The 18,419-nt window shown below is 52.7% G+C and overlaps 2 protein-coding genes across 4 annotated transcripts; both read left to right on the plus strand.

The window, feature by feature from the left end:
* The first annotated feature begins 1,900 nt into the window (after nt 1-1,900).
* On the plus strand, nt 1,901-11,879 carry KYAT1 (kynurenine aminotransferase 1). 3 transcript variants are annotated; one of them, XR_001920878.1, is made up of 15 exons: nt 1,901-2,027; nt 3,382-3,503; nt 5,695-5,753; nt 6,657-6,807; nt 7,087-7,236; nt 7,612-7,698; nt 7,806-7,934; nt 8,256-8,376; nt 8,966-9,042; nt 9,278-9,367; nt 9,662-9,848; nt 10,030-10,106; nt 10,314-10,400; nt 10,822-11,025; nt 11,136-11,879. XR_001920878.1 is itself a non-coding variant. In XM_008919417.2 (14 exons), exons 2-14 carry the CDS (start codon nt 3,420-3,422, stop codon nt 10,888-10,890), a joined length of 1,368 nt encoding a protein of 455 aa, XP_008917665.1. In that variant the 5' UTR covers nt 1,901-2,027; nt 3,382-3,419; the 3' UTR covers nt 10,891-11,879. The 3 variants fall into 3 exon arrangements, 2 of the variants coding, with proteins under 2 accessions (XP_008917665.1, XP_017929887.1); XM_008919417.2 differs by having other exon boundaries at nt 10,822-11,879; XM_018074398.2 differs by lacking the exons at nt 1,901-2,027; nt 3,382-3,503 and adding an exon at nt 4,390-4,553 and having other exon boundaries at nt 10,822-11,879.
* Nucleotides 11,880-12,886: 1,007 nt separating this feature from the next.
* On the plus strand, nt 12,887-18,073 carry SPOUT1 (SPOUT domain containing methyltransferase 1). Its single transcript, XM_029960580.1, has 11 exons — nt 12,887-13,052; nt 13,134-13,265; nt 13,601-13,760; nt 14,608-14,697; nt 15,035-15,084; nt 15,265-15,395; nt 15,799-15,871; nt 16,201-16,299; nt 16,880-16,982; nt 17,432-17,579; nt 17,733-18,073. The coding sequence occupies exons 1-11, from the start codon at nt 12,887-12,889 to the stop codon at nt 17,823-17,825; spliced, it is 1,245 nt and encodes a 414-aa protein (XP_029816440.1). The 3' UTR covers nt 17,826-18,073.
* The last annotated feature ends 346 nt before the right edge of the window (nt 18,074-18,419 follow it).

Genomic DNA, 18,419 nt, shown 5'->3' on the forward strand with positions numbered 1-18,419 from the left:
GCCATCTTGGTGCAGGGCAGCGCGCAAAATGGCGGCTCTTAAAGGGGCAGCCCCCGCACCAGGGGAGCGCCTTCACCTGCTCTCAATTTTTTTAGTGCCTGAAAAAAAGTGATTCACTGGCGGTTTTTTATTCGCCTGACTCAATGGAGGACACGAGGCGCATAATTTCTTTTTGAACTCATAAAGGACAGTTCAAAGACACTCATTGTGATTTCATTAGTGTACAAGCAGAAGTTCTGAGGGGTTAAGTGCAGCCAGTTTTGACTCGTATACACCAGTGATCACAGTAAAATTTACACCAGTAAAATAAGTATATATTATTTTTATAATTAGTATGTCTGTGGCTTTCTAAGAATATTACAGGTATCGGCAACCTCCTGTAGCCACAGGCACAGGAGCTGTACCACAGGAGCTGTGATCTCACCTGCCAGGGCCCAGGGCAATAACTAACTTAAAAAAAACCAAAACAACAATAATTAAAAAGAATTGTTCAAGTCTAGATGCACTTGTTAAATTAAAATGACCTGAAGAGGGTCCTAATTTTCCTTGAGTCTTACAGTACAATCTATAGGGTCAGATGTGTCCTTTACATTGCTGACCTTGTGCTCATTAGCAAGTAATTTCTGCTGAATTTCAAGAAGAAATTAAGGTGAAGTTACATGATAATGTTGAACCAATATAAAGGCCAAATTCTGCCAGAGAAGGGCCTCATGCTCCCTTCTTCCCACTCTGGTCCTTGCCCACATTTCTGTTTCCTTGCAGCACCTTTCAGCCTCACTCCCACCCTCTCTGAGCCAGCTCAACTCACAGACCTGACAGAAAACTGGCCACTTTTCAGCCAAGTTGGCTTTTTACTAATTTATCTAATCAAACGAGCTCAGCTCAGGGGCAAACAACAACCAGGGAAGGTACAAGTCTGGTGGAGAAGGGGGTAAAGAAAGCACAGGAAAAAAAAGCCACTGAGCTACTGGGTGGCTCAGGATGTGCCCTGTACACTCTTACAGAACCAAACACCAGTTTTCCTTCCATCTGTTTGTTTCGGTGTTTAACAGAAGTTTAGAAAACAAAGAGTTTGCATTTGCTTGCACAGACATTCCCTCCTGCTTAGTCACCTCAGGGGTGCCTCAGATGTCAGGTCGGGGTTGGCAACCTTTGGCACAGCGGATGTAGCTGCTTCCTTTCCCTGTGGCTCACTTTTTCCTACTGTGAAAGGGAGACAGAAATTACTCACCCAGGAGAATTACACTTCCTGATTCATCGGTGCAGGTAAAACCTTGTCACACAAGAAGGAAGCTAAGAGAGGACAATTTGCTCTCTACACCCCAGTGCAGCAACTGTCACCTCTCAAATACCGATGGAGAGTTCAGCTCCTGCATCCCTGGACTGGAATCCCCCTCTGAGGCTGCTATCCCTGCCCATCCACAGCCCAGGGGTCGGGTGATGCTGCAGGATCTGCTTTAGGTTGTACCGTGACAGTAGGTCATTATTCTCTGATGAACTTTACACTTATGCCTTCACTTTGTCTGTGATCCACCCCCTTCTCTAATAAGTCTGTAGGATGAAATTTTTGAGAGGGTCTGACTGACTGGCTTAAAAATTCATTTTTCAACATGGCTAAAAACTTCACTCAAAGGGAAATTCCCTGCCATTGCCATGCTGAAGTAATTACTACCATACCACAAAAACAATCCCATATAGTTATACCGGCGTGAGCTTCCACCTGAACAATACACCGCGATATTTTTCCAGGCAGCCAAAATCCTCTGGCAGCGCTGGCCCTGAGCCTCCAAAAGCCCTCTCCTCCTTCCCCCCGGTGACCTGAAGAGCCCTCCTTTTCCCCGGTACGCTTCTCCCCATCAGTGTTGTAGCTCGACTCCTGCCTTCCTGCAGCCTCTGCGACTCCTCCCAGGAAGTCCCGGGAGCAGATGAAGCATTTCGAGGAGGGGGAGAGAGCAGCATGTGTGCCAGGGCAGCCTGGGCGGCTGGGACAGGCTTTCCCAGCGTAAACCAGCGCAGCCCAGCTTGATGTAAGTTGGTTTTGCCCCCATTGTCCCTCTGGCAGCTGCTTTGTCCCTCCGTGTTTGCCCTTGCTGGCGCTGCTGCTGCGCTTGCCGTGGTCCTGCACCCCACGTTCAGGGGGATCCTTTATCCCCAAAGCGTCCTGGGTGCACCCCAGGGCAGCCACGGAGTGTTTAGGGAGCACTGGGATGGAGGAGACGGCGGGTGTCCGTGGGCTGGAGGGCAGGAGGTGCTGAGTGACCAGTCCCTGAGGTGACCTTTCAGTTGTCACCTCCAAAATCCTCGCCGTGTGCTGTCCTGACCCTGGTACTGCCTCCAGCCCTGTGCCAGAGCCTTGTGCCCGGCTCTCCCACCAGCTCCATAGTTTTCTGCAATCTGTTAAAAGCCTGTTTTTATACTGCCCCATTTTCATTTTGTCACCTCTTTACAGGACTCATTGGCTTTGCACCCCAAAGCAGTGTCCACCCACATCTCCTGTCCCCAGTGTGCAGCTGTGCCTGGCACAGGGACGAGGGGGAGATTTCACAGTCCTGACCAATATGATGCTCTGGCTCTCCATTTTTCCATAAATTGTGTTGGTTTTTCCCACCTGGCAGAGAGATGTCAAACCCCACTGGTGTCTGCTGGTGGCTGCTTTGCACTTTTCATAGAAATAACACAAAAGGCAGACAGTAGGGACTCACATCCTGCATGTAAGGATGGAAAGTGCACCTAGGAGTACTGAGAACTTATCTGTGGGCTGGCCAGCTTCAAACCTGTTTTAATTAATTTTTTGGCAGTTGGGTAAATTAATCCATGGCTCATTAAAATAAAGGTGCATGCATCCTCCAGACTCGCTGCTTTTATCTCAAGTACCTAAATAAACTTGAGATGGGTTTGTATGGAGCAGGTTTGCCCAGCCCCAAGAGGCAGGCAGGGTGTCCAAACAGCCCCACTGATGAGGAAGGTGGAGGTGCTGTAGGGAAGAAAGGGCAGAGGCAAGAGGTAGCTGAGATAAATGAAACCACAAGGGAAGCTAACACTGAATACCAAATTCCCAGAGGATGCCCTCTCAGTGATGTCCATACCACTCCCCTCAGTGCAGAGGAAAGTGAGGGAAGCCTGAACTGGGAGACAGAGGGGGCAGAAGTCATGGTTGCCCTTGTGATCCTGATATTGTGTGTCATGGGCACAAAGTACAGCCCCAGCACTGTTTGACATTGCGGTGACAACACACAAGGCACCTCGTTTTGCCTTTTCCTTTCTGTGGCAGAACAACCACAGTTTTGGGTCTGGACCTGCCTCATCCCCAGGCACACAGAGTGTTTGCTCAGCTGTGGAGTGATTGTCTCACCCCTCTCCTTTGTGTCTGGGGAATTGCAGGTCCGTGCCTGCAGGAGGGGGACAGCGGGAGCCGTGGCATGCTCAGGAGAGCAGGATCGTCTCTGCGTCACTTCTTGCTGGAGAGGAAGAGCAGTGCTGGATATAGCTCGTGCTCCAGAGAGGTATGGAATGCCCAGTGGGTTGTCCCTGGCTGGCAGCCTGGTCCTGGCTCAGGCTACAGTGGTGCAGAGTCCAGGGGAGTTCACTGTCCAGCAGTTCACCTTGGCAGTGAGAGCGGAGAAGGCACGTCAGGAAAAGCCCTGCTGGTGCAATCTCTGTACCTGCTTATTTCCAGGGAGCCTGTTTAAAGGTAACATCTCATAAGCAAGAGCATGTCCTTCACACAGGAGAAAGCTCATTCTTTGTGGGGCTGCCTTGTCTGATGGTCTCTACTAAAGCCTCTTGGGTGGCAAAGTACTTGGGAAACACCAGCATCCCGTTTGGAGATCCCAACATGCAGAGCAAGGAAGTCACATGTGGCAGGGAATCAGTGGTGGAAGGTTGTGGATGCCAAGTCTTCTGCACGTCCACTCAGCTCTCCTGTGTGGCTGCCAGGCAAAATGCACCTAGAGAAACACATCATTCAATCTGGGGAGCAGAACAGGCTGAAACAGATTTGGGGGCTGTGAGGCCCCAAGCCTGTGTTGTTCTCCGGCCTGATGGAAAACCACCTGAAAGGGTTGGAGCAGGCAAGGCCTTACCTCAGAACTGGGAATTTCAAGGTTTGCTGATCTGTTAAATTCTCTGACCCGTGACCTGCAGCAGCCACCCTCAAGAGATCAGCGCTGGAGCTGCTAATATTTCACCTCCAGCTACCTTTTACTTCCCAAGCCACAAATCCTTCTACTCTTACCCAAATCAGCTCAGGCACAAGGTCTTGTGACCATAACAGCCATGAGCTTGTGCAGAAAAGGCAAAGCTGGGGCTGGGGCAGAGGAGAGAAGCTGCCTTAAACCCAGCGACTTCTGCTCACCCTTGGCTGCCTGCCTGGCACCATGGTGAGCAGAGTCCACCTGGTGCCCTCTGAAACACAGGGCTCCTCAGCAGGGCGTTTGCAAAGATCCCCAGTGAGGCCTGAACCTGCATAAAAATTTAAGGACCTCAGCACAAAATATCCTTGGGGCACTTCCCAAATTCTGATGCAGCCCTGTGGGAACAGCGGAGGGGAGCAGGTAAGTGGGGAGTTCCTGCTGCAGCTGAGCCTGGGGAGGGGGCTGACCTGGTATACCCCCCACCATCCTGACAGGGCAGAGAGCACAGACCCCCTCACATCCCAGCTCTGTATCCCAGCTGCTTTCACACTCCCTCCTTGTCCTGGTTCAAATATATTTTACTTGCTGTGGTGACAACAGTTTTCTTGGCTCGTTGCTTCAGGGCTGCCCTCCTTGTGCCCCCAGCTCTTCTTGATGTGTTGAGCATCATTTATTCCCAGTTTCCAGTCCCTTCCCTGTCTGGGTACCTTTTCCCTGCACCACTGAGTTACAAAATTCTGCCTCTGCTGCTTTTCATCATCCTCGTGATAAATTCCCCATCAAGTCCGTCTGACTTCTCCCACTGTGCTTATCCAACTGGAAGGAAGATTTTGCACTCAGTGCTTCCTACTGTCTTTCTTCCCACTCCCCTGAGCCACAATGTACACAGAAATTGCACACCAGTCAGGCACACAGGACCTCGGGGTCTCTGTACATCAGACTGACCTGTGTGCTGTGCTCTCTCTTGCCTGTACTCAGTTGCTGCCTGATTTTGAACCTTAAATACAAATCCCAGCATATTTTCTAGGATCTAGAGCAAGTCCCTTCACTGAACACTTCAACTGGACAAAGGAGTAACTACTTCTGCTACTTTATAGAACAAGGTGGAATAAAAAAATTTGTAATTCTAAGAAAAGGGGGTATTTTGTGGCTTGTGGAGAGTAAGAAGATCCCTCCACTGAAAGATAGGAGAGGTTATGGAAGGCAAAACCTCAGATCTGGGGTCCTTGGCCTGGCTGTTACAGCTTGGCTGAGCTCATTTGACCCCATGATTTATCCCAACTGATAATGAGGTTTAAGGCTGTGCCAGCTCCCCAGTGAGTGTACAAACACTTCTTTTGTTCACCTCTTTTCCCAGTGCTTGTTGAAACTTGTAAATGAAAACAGAAACCAGTGCAACAGCATTACTGCTCTACAGTCAGCCAGCAACAGCCCGTGAAGGAATAACTAAGGGACACACCTTCTGTTGGGAAAAACATACCTGGGAAGCCACAGCCCCTTTTTGCCTGGACCCATTGGTAAGTGAAAGCTTCAAACTCACTTTCTCTCTCTTCCTTTGCAGGCAAAAATGTCAAGGCCAGTTCAAGCTCGGAGGTTGGAGGGAATAGATAAGAATATCTGGTGAGTTAAGAGAATATCCGGTTTACCCTGGTGGTAGATGTGGTTTTAGACACCCTAAAAGCAGATAGAAACCTCGGCAGCCACACAGCACAGAGCAGCAGCCTCCCCTGACTGCTTTACATACGTTCAGGAAGCACATCGGGGTGAGTTTGTCCCAGAAGACTTTACCCTGGCTCAGCTGTGTACCTGCTGCTCTCACTTTGTGCTGTGTCAGGTGTTTTGCACCATCCTGAGGGCAGAAAGGCCGGAGCATCACCCTCCCTCTGACCCATCCACTCAAATGATCCCAGCAGCACCCAAACCTGAGCCAAGCTGCAGCACACTGGCTGTAGCCTGGCATCTGCTTCAAGCCCACCCTGGGGCACTGCAAGCAGAGAGGCAGGTGAAGGGCTGCTGCAGAGGCCATTCCAGCCATTCCCAGCCCGCCAGGCACAGCATGGCATTGGGAAAGCTCGAGGATGAGATTGAAACAACCTACAGACTGCTGATGAGCTGGCTCTTGTTTGGGACAAGCAGCAAGTTCAGCCTGCCTTGCCCTCTGCAGAGGCCTTCACAGTGTATGGTTGCTAAATTTTGCAGGGCTGGTATGAGCTTGGAAACCTCTGAGTCCTGTCCTGAATGTGTCTGAGTGGCTTTGGCCATGACCACACACCAGACAGCACAGGAGCTGTTTCCTGGGAGAATAAATTAAAGCCACCCCCCAGTGCCACAGTGCCTCGTCCTTGGTTTAATTGCAACAGGTCTGAAATGACCTGTGCTCGGTCCTGCCCCCCTGTGACCAGTGGGATGGCTTTGCAGGAGGGACACCAACCCCGTTCCCCTCCAGAGGGATGCTGAAAGCAGAGCCGGTGCCAGCGTGCTGCTCAGACCCTCTGTAAGTGCTTTTCTCTCTGTTCTCTCCAGGGTGGAGTTTGTGAAACTGGCTGCTACCTATTCCAAGGTGAACCTGGGCCAGGGCTTCCCTGACTTCCCTGCTCCGGACTTTCTGCAGGAGGCACTGAAGCGAGCCCTCAGCGAGGGGAGCCACATGCTGCACCAGTACACCCGGGCCTTTGTGCGTGCACAGCCCCCCTCCTCAGCAGCACCCCTCCCTGCCCCTCAGCCCTGGCTGCTTCAGGCCTCCTCAGGCAGCAATAAACAGGGCAAAACACATATCCAGCCTTGACCCAAGCCCCCTGCTTGGGGGATAACTCCCTGCTTTACCACAGGGTTTGAAGCAGCCGGGCTGGGAGATGCCTCACAGGGTGCTTGGCTGCCCAGGCCCTTTCCAAGGGTTCATCCTTGTTTTAGGAGGCTTCTGCAACCTAATTCCCACCCTCCTCTCACCCCACAGGGACACCCGCCTCTGGTGAAGGTCCTAGCCCAGATTTTTGAGAAGCTGCTTGGACGAGAGCTGGACCCTATGACCAATGTGATGGTGACTGTGGGGGCATACCAGGCCCTTTTCTGCTGCTTCCAGGCTTTTGTGGATGAAGGTGATGAGGTAACCCAAGATTTGGGCTTGTTGCACCGGCAGCTTTCCCCCAGGAGAGCCCTTCCTGGCTGTGGGTCTGCCATGAGTTACAGGCTAGTTTTCATTGTCCTTTTCCAAAGCAGAGACAGTTTTAGCTCCATTCTCCAGTTTCTGAACTTCCAAAGGAAAAAATTATCTGCTGCAGGGCACAGTCTCATTTCTGCCAAAGGCAAAATAACCCTTCTTGCCCTGAGTGGTGGTTTTCTTCCCAGACACTGCCCAGAGGCACTGCAGATTGTCCATTACAGTAATTCAGGGATTAAAATATCCCTTCCATTTCTCTCTGCACACATCAGGGAAGGTCTGAGCAGGGCCAGGAGGGTGCTGACATGTCCTTTCTTCCAGGTGGTAGTCATTGAACCCTTCTTTGACTGCTATGAGTCAATGGTGAAAATGGCTGGTGGGACATCCGTGTTTGTCCCGCTGAGACCGGTGAGTGGGTGAAGGGGAAGAGTCACAGCAAAGTAAGTGAGGAGGAGAGTGGGAAGCAAAGTGCACAGATAGCAAAGCAAACCAAGATTCCCCTCTGTTCTCTCTAGAAAGCTCCAGAAGATGGAAAATTGATGTCTAGTGCAGACTGGCAGCTGGACCCAGCTGAACTGGCTTCTAAATTCAGTGAAAGGACAAAAGCCATCGTCCTGAACTCACCCAATAACCCTCTGGGCAAGGTAACTCCTCTAGCCGTGCTGTGAGTGGCCCTGGGAGCTGCTGGGGTGCTGCAGCCACATTTGCAGTGCAGCAGTGACTCAACCTTCCTTGCACACAAGGAAAATGGGTTTTCTGAAGGCACCACATGCTGTGCTCACTCTTCTGGTGTTTTTAAGCCTTGTCTTTGGTGCCAGCAGTGGCTTTGCCCTGATAGACCTGCCAGCTCCTGCCTCCCTGACCTGGGAGATGGTGCTGTCAGGGTGCACAGCCTTCATGGACAGGCAGGGACAGGCTCGGAAATGCCCCTGCTGCATCCCTGCCCCATTCCCTTCCTGCTGCAGGTGTTCAGCCGTGGGGAGCTGGAGCTCATTGCAGAGCTGTGTGTGAAGCACAACGTCCTGTGCATCAGCGACGAGGTGTACGAGTGGCTGGTCTACGACGGGAAGGAGCACATCCGGATCGGTGTGGAGACGGCCTGGCTGGGCCTGGGGGCCTCCCCAGGGGAGGCTGTGGTGATATCACTGGGGTCCCCTGGAGATCCCACTGTGCCTTGCATGCACAGCTGTACTAGGCACAAATCCTTTTGCTGCACTCCAATCTCAGCCTCCAACCCAGGTCTTATAGAGGAGCCCTGACTTCAGAGCCAGTCAGAGGGGAGATGCAGAGCAAAGAGCCCTTTGGCTCCAGTGAAACTGAGGGTTTTTTTCCCATGCTTTGTAAAGCCACAGTTTTCTGAGTGTCTCTAGTTTCGGGAAATCCATTTCAACACGATTTCAGAAGCCTGTTCTTCCAGTTGCAGTAACATGCAATCACCCTGTTGCAGAGTGATGGTGCTTGGCATCTCCAGGAGCCCCTGGGGCTGGGTACATGAGCATGAAGATATTTAATTTAAAAGAGATGCTCTTGAGAAACCTGGCTGCCTTGAGGCTCATCCAGGTGAAAGATGTGCTGTGAACACACAAAAGATCACGATGGGTTATGGTGGGCAGAGAGCTCCCAGAAATGAGCACACTGAGCTCTGCCACTGGGGTTTCTCTCCTTTCATTGCCAGCCAGCTTGCCAGGGATGTGGGATCGCACGGTGACCATCGGGAGCGCTGGGAAGACCTTCAGTGCCACTGGATGGAAGGTGAATGCCCCACGTGGCACCCCATTGTGTCCCCATCCCTATCCCCTTGCCACGGCACGGCGCTGGGGATGCTGTGGCCACGCGCTCAGCTTTGAGCCTCGGGGTCTGGAAGCACCAAAGCTGCTTTAGGAAAGCTCTGTCTGGAAAATACAATGAAACCAGCCCAGGCAAATAAAGGGGAGCCTGAGCAGGTTTCCAGAGACTTCCCACCTTCCTCCTCCTCTCCTGGCTGCAGGTGGGATGGACTGTGGGACCCGACAGGCTGCTGCAGCACGTCCGCACCGTGCACCAAAACTCCGTGTACCACTGTGCCACCATTGCCCAGGTAAGGCAGCTCCCTGCAACTGGCCCTGACATTCCTGAAGCAGGGGAAAGAGGTGTTCTTTTGCCCATGGCTGACCTGAAAGGCACAGACAAGTTATTTATGGTGCCCTGGAGGGGAGAGTCCAGCCTGCCCTGGGGTACATTCCTACCTTGCATTGACAAATCTAAGGGGCCATTTGGAAGGGCTGGAGGCAGAGTTCCTTAATCACTTGTGAAATGCATCAGAGCAAAGAGTTTAGTTCCTGAACAAGCCTTGGCCATCTTCCCACTGGGCACTGGTCGTCTCTCCTTGCAGGAGGCCGTGGCTCAGGGTTTCCAGAGGGAGCTCACACTCTATGGCAAACCAGAGAGCTACTTTGTCCAACTGCCCAGGACACTACAGCAGAAGAGAGACTTGCTGATCCAGAGCCTGGTTGCTGTGGGGATCAAACCCATCGTCCCCGAGGGCACCTATTTCCTGGTGGCTGACATCTCTGAGTTCAGTGAGTCAGCTGCAGCTCTGCCCAGGGGGGCTGAGTGTGGGGGGCAGCTCAAGGCAGGAACCTGCCTAAAGCACCACCAAAGCAGGGATGGACAGTGCATTCCCCATCCAAGCTCCAAGGATGTGGGTTTGGGGCACCTGGCAGCTGCCCCAGCCCCTGTCCTGCTTTGCTTCTCCTGCAGAATCTGATGTCCCCGAGGTCCCCAACTCAGATGAGCCCTATGACTGCAGATTTACAAAGTGGATGATGAAGAACAAGGTAACTGTGAATGGCCCTTCCTGCTGTACTTGCCCCGGGTGGGTTTGTGCCCTCCCCACTGGCTGCACCTTTGGGAGCCAGAGCACGACACCACTGCCCATCTGGCAGCTCCTGGCAGGGGGGATCTGGAGGAGAGGGCTTCACCCACGCTGGGGCAGGGCAGCCCCAGAGCAGGAAACTCAGCTCCAGGTGCTTCCTTCTTCCCAGGGCCTTGCTGCCATCCCACTCTCCACTTTCTACAGCGAGGCCCACAAGAACAACTACCCCAATTTCATCCGGTTCTGCTTCGCAAAGGTGAGACGTGACAGCACTGAGGAAGGTGAGGTTGGGAGTAACAACCAGGGCTGGTTTAATGAGATAAATGCCAAGAAGAAATGCAGAGTGGGCACAGGACCCTGAGCATGGCATTCCAATTGGAACAATCCCTCCTCCAGACATGTGAGCTGAGCCAGGGGCAGCAGGTGTGCAGGGCCATCCTAAGCTTGGCCCCATCAGTATCCTACAGTTCTTGGTCAAGGCAGGGAGTCTCTGGGTGTGTGTTTAGCTGCCCAGTGGCCATGCCTGTCCCAGAGGTGCCTGTGCCTGTCTCACACTGAACACACAGCATTTACCACGTTCAGGAACGAGAACAGGATTTTTGTATGAATGGTGACTGCAGTGAGGAAAAATGGGATTTGGTTGGAAGCCACTGACCAAATCTGTGGTATTTGTTTAGGAGGATGCTACACTGAAGGCAGCAAATGACATATTGCAAAAATGGAAAAAGGAGAAAACCAGTTCCTGAGTGCACTGGAGGGAGAACCAGGCTCTCCTTGGTCCTCACCTGCCCTGACTACTCTTCTTCCTCTTCTTTACTTGTCTACAAACTTTGATACCTTCTTACTTCTGTGCTTTCAACCATTTTCTGTCAGACAAATGGGTAAGAGGTTTGCCAGACCCGGAATCTGCGAACACTTGAAGTCGCTGTGAAATGGGCGCAGTAACTTGGTGTGCACTGACAGTATTTGACGTTTCTCTTTACTTTTAAAGACTTTGCTAATCAGTTCTGGGATGTATCCAACAAGACACAAGGTAAGGAGGGCTCCAGGAGTGTTTTCCATCACCAAATTCTGGAAAGGTGCTTCAGGACCTACCTTTAAGGCCGTGGTGAGGAGTTAGTCTGGCTCGTCTTGCTCCACATCCCTCCTCATGTAATCCAAAGTGCAGGACAGCATTTCCACCAGCACTCATGTTCCCACAGGACTGTACAGTATCACCAGCTATCAGGAGGGTGACTCCATGATCCTGAAGATTATAAATCCAGTGAGATGTTTTTTTCCATAACTAACAATTTTCCCATTACTTTTTCCTGTTACTCCCTGGGGAAGGTGACCACAGAATCCGTAACCGGTTTCCCCCAGAAAACAGCTTTTATCAGTATCCTGGCTATTGCCAAACCTTCCCTGTGCACCCCCAAACTACTCTGGGCTTGGCAGAATTGTCCGGGGTGCAGAACAAAACCTTTAGGCCTTTGATCAGAGCACATGGTGCCTGGGGAGGACAGGCACTGTGGCCTCAGGCTGCTCCTGCTGCTGGTGCCCCCCCCAGCCTCCCACCCACTGGGCTAGTGGGGTGACATGAGCAGCATCTGAGAGAGAATTCTTGCATCAGTCTTGATTTCAGCCTGGATAAGAATGTAAAACATCATCATCAACCACGCAGGACTTATGTGCACCAGACTGTGCCACGAGTGTTTGTAGCAGTTAAATTATTAAAGTGGAACTACTGCAATCATGGAAGAGTCAATGTCTCTGTACTGACTGTAGGGCTGACACAGCTCTCCTGGAGAGCTGCTGTCACCTGTGCAACACCTGTGCTGGGTCCTCTGGTGGTGGCTGCTCATCCCACCCAGGCTGGCAGGGAGCTCCACAGGTTTTCCATACTGGGCTGCAGCTGATGGGACTGATCCCCCTGGATCCAGAGCTGCATGGACCAGGGGGAAGGAGGCAAACAAACCTGCTCTCACTGGTGGCACATGCCAGGCTCACCTGCTTGCACAGCCTGGGTGGGTGCTGCTGAAAGCCCTTTAGCACCCATTTACCTACCAAACATGGGGAGAGCTGCAACTGCTGAAACAGAGAAAGAACCGTGAGATTAGATTATTAACATGAAGATTAATTGCAACACCCCCAACACGTGGGAGCTCTTGCTCTAGGCCATGGCACAACCTGCAAGGGGCAGGATGCGTTTCCACATTGTCCAACACACAAGCAGTGCTTGTGCAGAGATACAGATGTGGCTGCCTAAATTTTACATACACATCCTTAGACCCTGCTAATGGCTATAGCCAGCATTTAATCTTTATTATTGTTTTGGGGATGAAGCACAACTCTCAAGAAAATCACATCTCAAGAGATCCACAGATGACATGCATTCAAAAAGAAAAAAATGAGAAGAAACCTCAAGGAACAGCTGCAATCCCAAGGAACATTTGCTCCCAACCACTCAGAACGTTTCTATTCGTGAACTAGACTTCCTCAGATGTAAAACGTCACTCACACCATTGAACAAGCACGAAGCTAAAAATCTGACCAACCACAGAATTACAGGAGTTCCCAAATTCCCGCGTCGCCTTCAGGTCACCCATCCGCCCGCAGAACGCGGCGGTCCCGGCTTAGCTTCGCACCCGCGCCGGGCGCTTAAGCACGGCCCACGTGACACTGGGGCTCCGCCCCCAAGGGAGGTGCCAGGGCCGTCCGACCAATCACAGCACGGGGGGCGTGACCGAGAGCGCGGGAAAGATGGCGGACACCGAGGGGAACGTGGGGAAGCGGCCCCGGGGAGCGCAGGTGGGGCAGGGGAGCCCCGGGATGGGGGGGACCCTGGGGATGGCTCTGAGGGGTAACGCGCTCCGTTCCCCGCAGGTCGAGGACAGGAAGGTGGACTGGCGGCGCTGGAAGGAGGAGAAAGTAAGGAAGGCCGGGCACACGTGGGGGCTGCGGGAGGGTGAAACCGGTGTTTAACGCCAGGCGCCATTCCCCGCCCCAGGGAAAGCGGAGAAGAAGAAATGGAAGGAGATGAAGCTGCTGAAGAAGCTGGAGAAACAGCGGGTGCGGGAGCTGGCAGAACAGGAGGCCAAAAAGAAGGAGGAGCAGAAGGAGGAGCAGAAGGCAGACAGAGGTGATGCTGCTGCGACCCGGTGTGGAGACGTGGGTGGAAAAAGCTGAGAGAACTGGGCTCTTAAAAGCCAGTCAGTGTTCCAGATTGATAGAGAGGGTGACACTTCATAGGTCCAGTATGGGTCAGTCCACATGCCCAAACAGGCACGAACAGCGAGCACTGCATGAGAGACCATTCCTAAGAGAAAATCTGAGATTAAATATAAAAAACAGAGGACATTTTTTCCCCACCACGGCTGCAGCTGAAGCAGTAACTGTGATGCGGTACATCAGCTGTCAGGCCGTGGCTCTCTCGTGGCTCTGCTCCCCCAGCCATGGTTCTCTCTCTGTCCCCAGGCCGTCACCACACGCTGAGCGTGGCCCTGCCGGGCTCCATCCTGAACAACGCGCAGTCGCTGGAGCTCCGCACGTACCTGGCGGGACAGATCGGCCGGGCCTGCGCCATCTTCTGCGTGGACGAGATCGTGGTGTTTGATGAGCAGGGAGAGGATGTGAAGTAAGGGGGAGACTGAAAGAGAACACGTTTAGATGAGATTTTAGGGAGACATTCTTCCCTAAGGTGGAGGGTGGGGAGGCCCTGGCACAGGTTGCCCAGAGAAGCTGTGGCTGCCCCATCCCTGGAAGTGTCCAAGGCCAGGTTGGACAGGACTTGGAGCAACCTGGGCTAGTGGAAGGTGTCCCTGCCTGTGGCAGGGGGTGGAACAAGATGAACTTTGAGGTCCCTTCCAACCCAAACCATTCTGAGATTCTATGAAGGAGGAACCATCCTGTTCTGCACAAAGTGTTTCCTCTCAGCTTTCAGTTCCTTCAGTCTTTTATTAAGCTGAGGCCAGGAAGGAACTGTGTGTACCTCATGCAAGTGTTTGGACCTCCCTCAAATGCCAGGATTACAGGGACCCCTCTACCACTGGGAAAAGATTTTGACTGAACAGCCCTGGCAACCAGGATTGTTTTATCCCAGCACAGGGATGACAAACCAGCAGGAGGTCAAGTTCTCCTGTAGTCTTAAACTTTGCTGTGAGGGACAGGACATGCCTATATCTCTTTAGAAGAATAATTTGTGCCCTTCAGCTTTTCACTTGGACCTGCCCTTGTGCTAACTGGTCAAGCCCTGCAATTCTGAGCATCGAGCTCAGTGGCATCCAAGTGCCAGGTTGTGTCAACACACAAAGATCAAAAAACAAAACTGAAAAAGATACCTGGCTTATGGAGAGAGTTCCAAAGATGAGCAGGGTGGAGAGAAGGGGTGTGCTGCTATTTTCAGATTAAGAAGCAAAGCTTGGTCTTCCAGAGACCTGACCAACCTCAGACTGAGTCCTCAAGCTGCTTTCTTTTTCTTTCAGGAGCGTGGAGGGGGACTTCAAAGGAATTGGGAGGAAAGGCAACGCTTGTGTGCAGCTGGCTCGGGTCCTGCAGTACTTGGAGTGCCCTCAGTAAGTCCACCGTGGTCAGACTGTGCATGAGATCCAACTGCCATGGGTACCTCACACCAGAGGCTGTGGGAGCAGGAGGCAAATTCTGTTTGTATCACATCATTATGCAGGAACACAGGATCTGATTCTTTCACTTGTCTGGTTCAGGAGTTTAACTGAAAGAGGAGCAGTGAATGCAGGATACAACCTGCACAATACTTTAGAGGTAGATCAGGGATTTGAAGAAGCTAAGCCTGCTTTTCTCTGTACTCAGCACCTTTGACTCGGGACAGGGTTGGAATTGAGGCTTGGATTCCATAAAAACAACTTTTCACATTTCAGCCTTCTCTGGTAACAGGTACTTGAGGAAAACCTTTTTTCCAAAACACGAGGATCTGCAGTTTGCAGGTAATGATCCAGCTGTCTCTGTCCCTCCTGAGCTCATTTTGTGTGGGACACACAGATCACAGTAACTGTTCCCACTTCACCGAGCCAGTGAGGGGCTCTGGGACACTGGGAGGGAGGAGGCAGGAGGGCACTTACACTGTCCTCCTCTCAGCAACTCTTCCCTTTGTGCTGCTGTTCCAGGGCTCCTCAATCCCCTGGACAGCCCCCACCACATGCGGGTGGATGAGGACTCGGAATACCGGGAGGGCGTCGTGCTGGACCGGCCATCGAAGCCAGGCAAAGGTTCTTTTGTTAACTGTGGGATGAGGAAGGTATGTCTGTTACCCACAGATCCCCAAAACAATCCCCTTGGTCTCTCTGGCAGATCTGAAGCAGGCAGGGTGGGTACTGCTGGGTTTCTGAAGGCCACAGCGGGCTGGCAGGGGGTTTAAGGCTGTTGCTGTCTTGTCCCTTCTGGCTCTCCAGTGTTTGTGGCTTCCCAAGCCCCTGGAAGGCCCTGCTTATTCCAGCACATTGTTGCTTCACTGCTGCAGCTGAACCTTTGAGCAGCAAAATAAGTCTCAGAGTGATTCCCAAGGCCCTGAGCCACATGCAGAGCTCCTCATTCCAGCTCCAGGCTGGAACAGACCCCCACTTCCTGAGAGGGTTCCCTTCCTTCCCCACCTTCCCCAGTACTTCCAGAATACCTGACAATGATGGTGACTGTCACTGCAGGAGGTGCAGATAGACAAGCAGCTGAACCCTGGTCTGAGAGTCACCGTGCGCCTGGAGGAGCCCCAGAATCCAGGTAATCCATGGCTCCAGTAGCACCTGTGAACTGCAGACCTGCAGGAGCTGGTCCTTCCATAGCACAGGTTTGAAGGTATCCAACGTTTCTACACCTTCCCTTCACACACAGTTTAGTAACACCCTTACCTTGCCTCTTTGACCAACAGTGAACACCCCAAACACACCTGCATGCTTTCCAGAACTCGCAGAATTCTCAGAATCCCTTTTCACATCCTGGAAAAAGGGAGGGTTGTGTTGTACACCAACTCAGTGCCCCACCCCAGGAGAAATCGCTGGTCAAATCTCACCAGCTTGCAGGGGTTGATCATCTCCTTGCTTCCCTTCCAGAAGCCAAAGTGCACAAAGGCACCGTGGTGTCCTCACACCACCCCCGGACGGTCTCGGGCTTGTACTGGGGGTACAGTGTCCGCCTTGCCTCCTGCCTCAGTGAGTATTGGCAGGGATTCCCTGCTCTCTGTCAGGGCTCTGCCTGAGCTTGCCCACCAATTTCAGGCCTACTGGCTAAACATATTAATATCTCTTCCACAGAAATCTCTCTTGTCTTAAAGGCAGCTTACACATGCAGTTAGCAGCCATCTGGCAGCCAAATTTAGGGGCCAGTCACCCACCAGAACTCTGCCCTGTATCTCCACTCACCATTGCTCCAAATGGCTGCACAGCAGCAGGAGATGAGTTTCCATGATAACGACATCCCACTCATTCCCACCAGAGCCAGCAGTGACATTTGAGCTCAAGAGCCCTGAAAAATCCTCTTCCTGAGTTCTGGTTGACTGGACCTCTTAGGAAAACTATTAGTCAAGGAATAGTTCCTAGCACCAGTGTTATGAGCTTTGAGGAGAAGGTGCTGCTGTTGAGAAGGGTGTGGGAGGTTCCTAGAGCAAGGGAATTATGTGGGAAAGAGGATTCATTCTTCTGTCTCCTGATGCACCAGTGGCACTAGTTCACCTTGTCCAGAAGGCACATGGGTGAGGGCAGTGCAGCAATAACCCCAGACTGTGCTTCCCAGGTGCTGTCTTTTCCGAGTGCCCGTTCAAGGAAGGCTACGATCTCTCCATTGGGACCTCGGAGCGGGGCAGCCCCGTGGACCAGGTCACTCTCCCCTCCTTCAGGTTTGTGTCCCACCTGCTTGGCTCCTCTGAGAGCCCCCAGCGAGGCTGGTGCAGGCAGCAGAGCTGCACTGCAGCCTTGGTGTCCTCCCAGGCTGGAATGCTCCTAGATCCAAGTGCAAGACTTACCCACAGGCTCCCTCCAGTGCTCTGCTGCTCCCTTTTACACCAAGGCACATCTGTCTGCGTCACCGAAGCTGGGGAAGTACCCCAGGTCAAGGCCAATTCCTTTCCTGTTTCTCTGGAGTTGGTAGCAGGGACTGTCACATTGGCCAAGTGCTGCAGGGCTTTTGGTGGGGAGGCAGCTGCACTGGGCACCATCAGCAAGGGACACAGCTCCCTGCTTCAGCAGCACACAGGAGCTTGAAAGCAGACCCAGACACCTGAATAAAAGAAAGGAGCCTGCTTCTTGCAGATTCTGCCCTCTCACCCTGTCCCTGTGCTCTTCCCAGGCATGCCCTTGTTGTGTTTGGAGGCTTGGAAGGCTTGGAAGCTGGGGTTGATGTGGATCCAAACCTGGAGGTCACCGACCCAAGCACACTCTTTGACTTCTACCTGAACACCTGCCCCGGCCAGGGCAGCAGGACCATCCGCACAGAGGTGGGGGGCTGACGGTGCAGGGTGTGCCCAGGGCAGGGCTGGGTTTCTGCCTGTGGCACTGACACGTGGCCCACGTGTGGCTCCCAGTGACCCTCGGGGAGCAGCTGCTTTGCCTGGTGCTCTCAGAGCAGCTCTGACTCCGTTCTGTTCCAGGAAGCGCTGTTGATCTCCCTGTCTGCACTCAGACCCCACATCCAAGAGGCTGTGAAGACACCAGGGACAGCTGAAGGGAAGGGAAACCACTGACCTTGGCAGGCACTGAGGACTCAGGGAGGCGGCTCTTCAAACAAGGGGTGCTGGGCAAGTCACTCCGAGAGCCTGGCAGGGCCAAGGCACAGCGTGACCAAAGCTGGCAGTGCTGCCCAGCCAAGAATTCAGCTGCTGCTGGGAGCAAGTCTGTGCCCTCCTGCCTGCATGGCCCAGCAGCTGGGACAAACCTGGCAGCAGGCTGAGGCTTAGCAATTCCGACATCTGGGGTGGGAATAAACCAGTATAGAACCTCAGCTGCCTCGAATCCAGGTGTGACTTCATGTAGAGGATGGGCACTCTCTGTGCAGAGGTCCTGCACACTCAGTGACTCTGCAGCCATGTGGCTTTCAGACTGAAAGGAAGTCAAAGCTTAATCCTTATGCCAAGAAGCTGCTCTTGCCTCAGCATGACTTCCCCAGCCCCTCCTTCAACTCCAAGGCTTCATCCTTCCCAACACCAGGAAGAGCTGGAGCTTCAGTTGGGCCTCAGCACTAAAACACATCAGCTCATTACAGTTTGGCTCCATCTGTGATGCCTTAAGCTCTGCCTACAGTGAGCTCAGACAGGAAAGCAGCTGGAAAAGTTGGCTCT

The sequence above is a fragment of the Manacus vitellinus genome, unplaced genomic scaffold (genome assembly GCF_001715985.3).
Source record: "Manacus vitellinus isolate BGI_N305 unplaced genomic scaffold, ASM171598v3 scaffold_27_pilon, whole genome shotgun sequence".
In the NCBI taxonomy this organism is placed as follows: domain Eukaryota; kingdom Metazoa; phylum Chordata; class Aves; order Passeriformes; family Pipridae; genus Manacus; species Manacus vitellinus.

Excerpts from the sequence above, each read along its gene's own strand:
- KYAT1 (XM_008919417.2), top strand. The coding sequence starts at position 3,420 with ATGCTCAGGAGAGCAGGATCGTCTCTGCGTCACTTCTTGCTGGAGAGG. Across the intron at positions 10,107-10,313 it reads AGTGGATGATGAAGAACAAG|GGCCTTGCTGCCATCCCACT; the intron begins GTAACTGTGAAT and ends CCTTCTTCCCAG. Across the intron at positions 10,401-10,821 it reads TCCGGTTCTGCTTCGCAAAG|GAGGATGCTACACTGAAGGC; the intron begins GTGAGACGTGAC and ends GTATTTGTTTAG.
- SPOUT1 (XM_029960580.1), top strand. The coding sequence starts at position 12,887 with ATGGCGGACACCGAGGGGAACGTGGGGAAGCGGCCCCGGGGAGCGCAG. Across the intron at positions 16,300-16,879 it reads CCGCCTTGCCTCCTGCCTCA|GTGCTGTCTTTTCCGAGTGC; the intron begins GTGAGTATTGGC and ends TGTGCTTCCCAG. Across the intron at positions 16,983-17,431 it reads GTCACTCTCCCCTCCTTCAG|GCATGCCCTTGTTGTGTTTG; the intron begins GTTTGTGTCCCA and ends TGCTCTTCCCAG.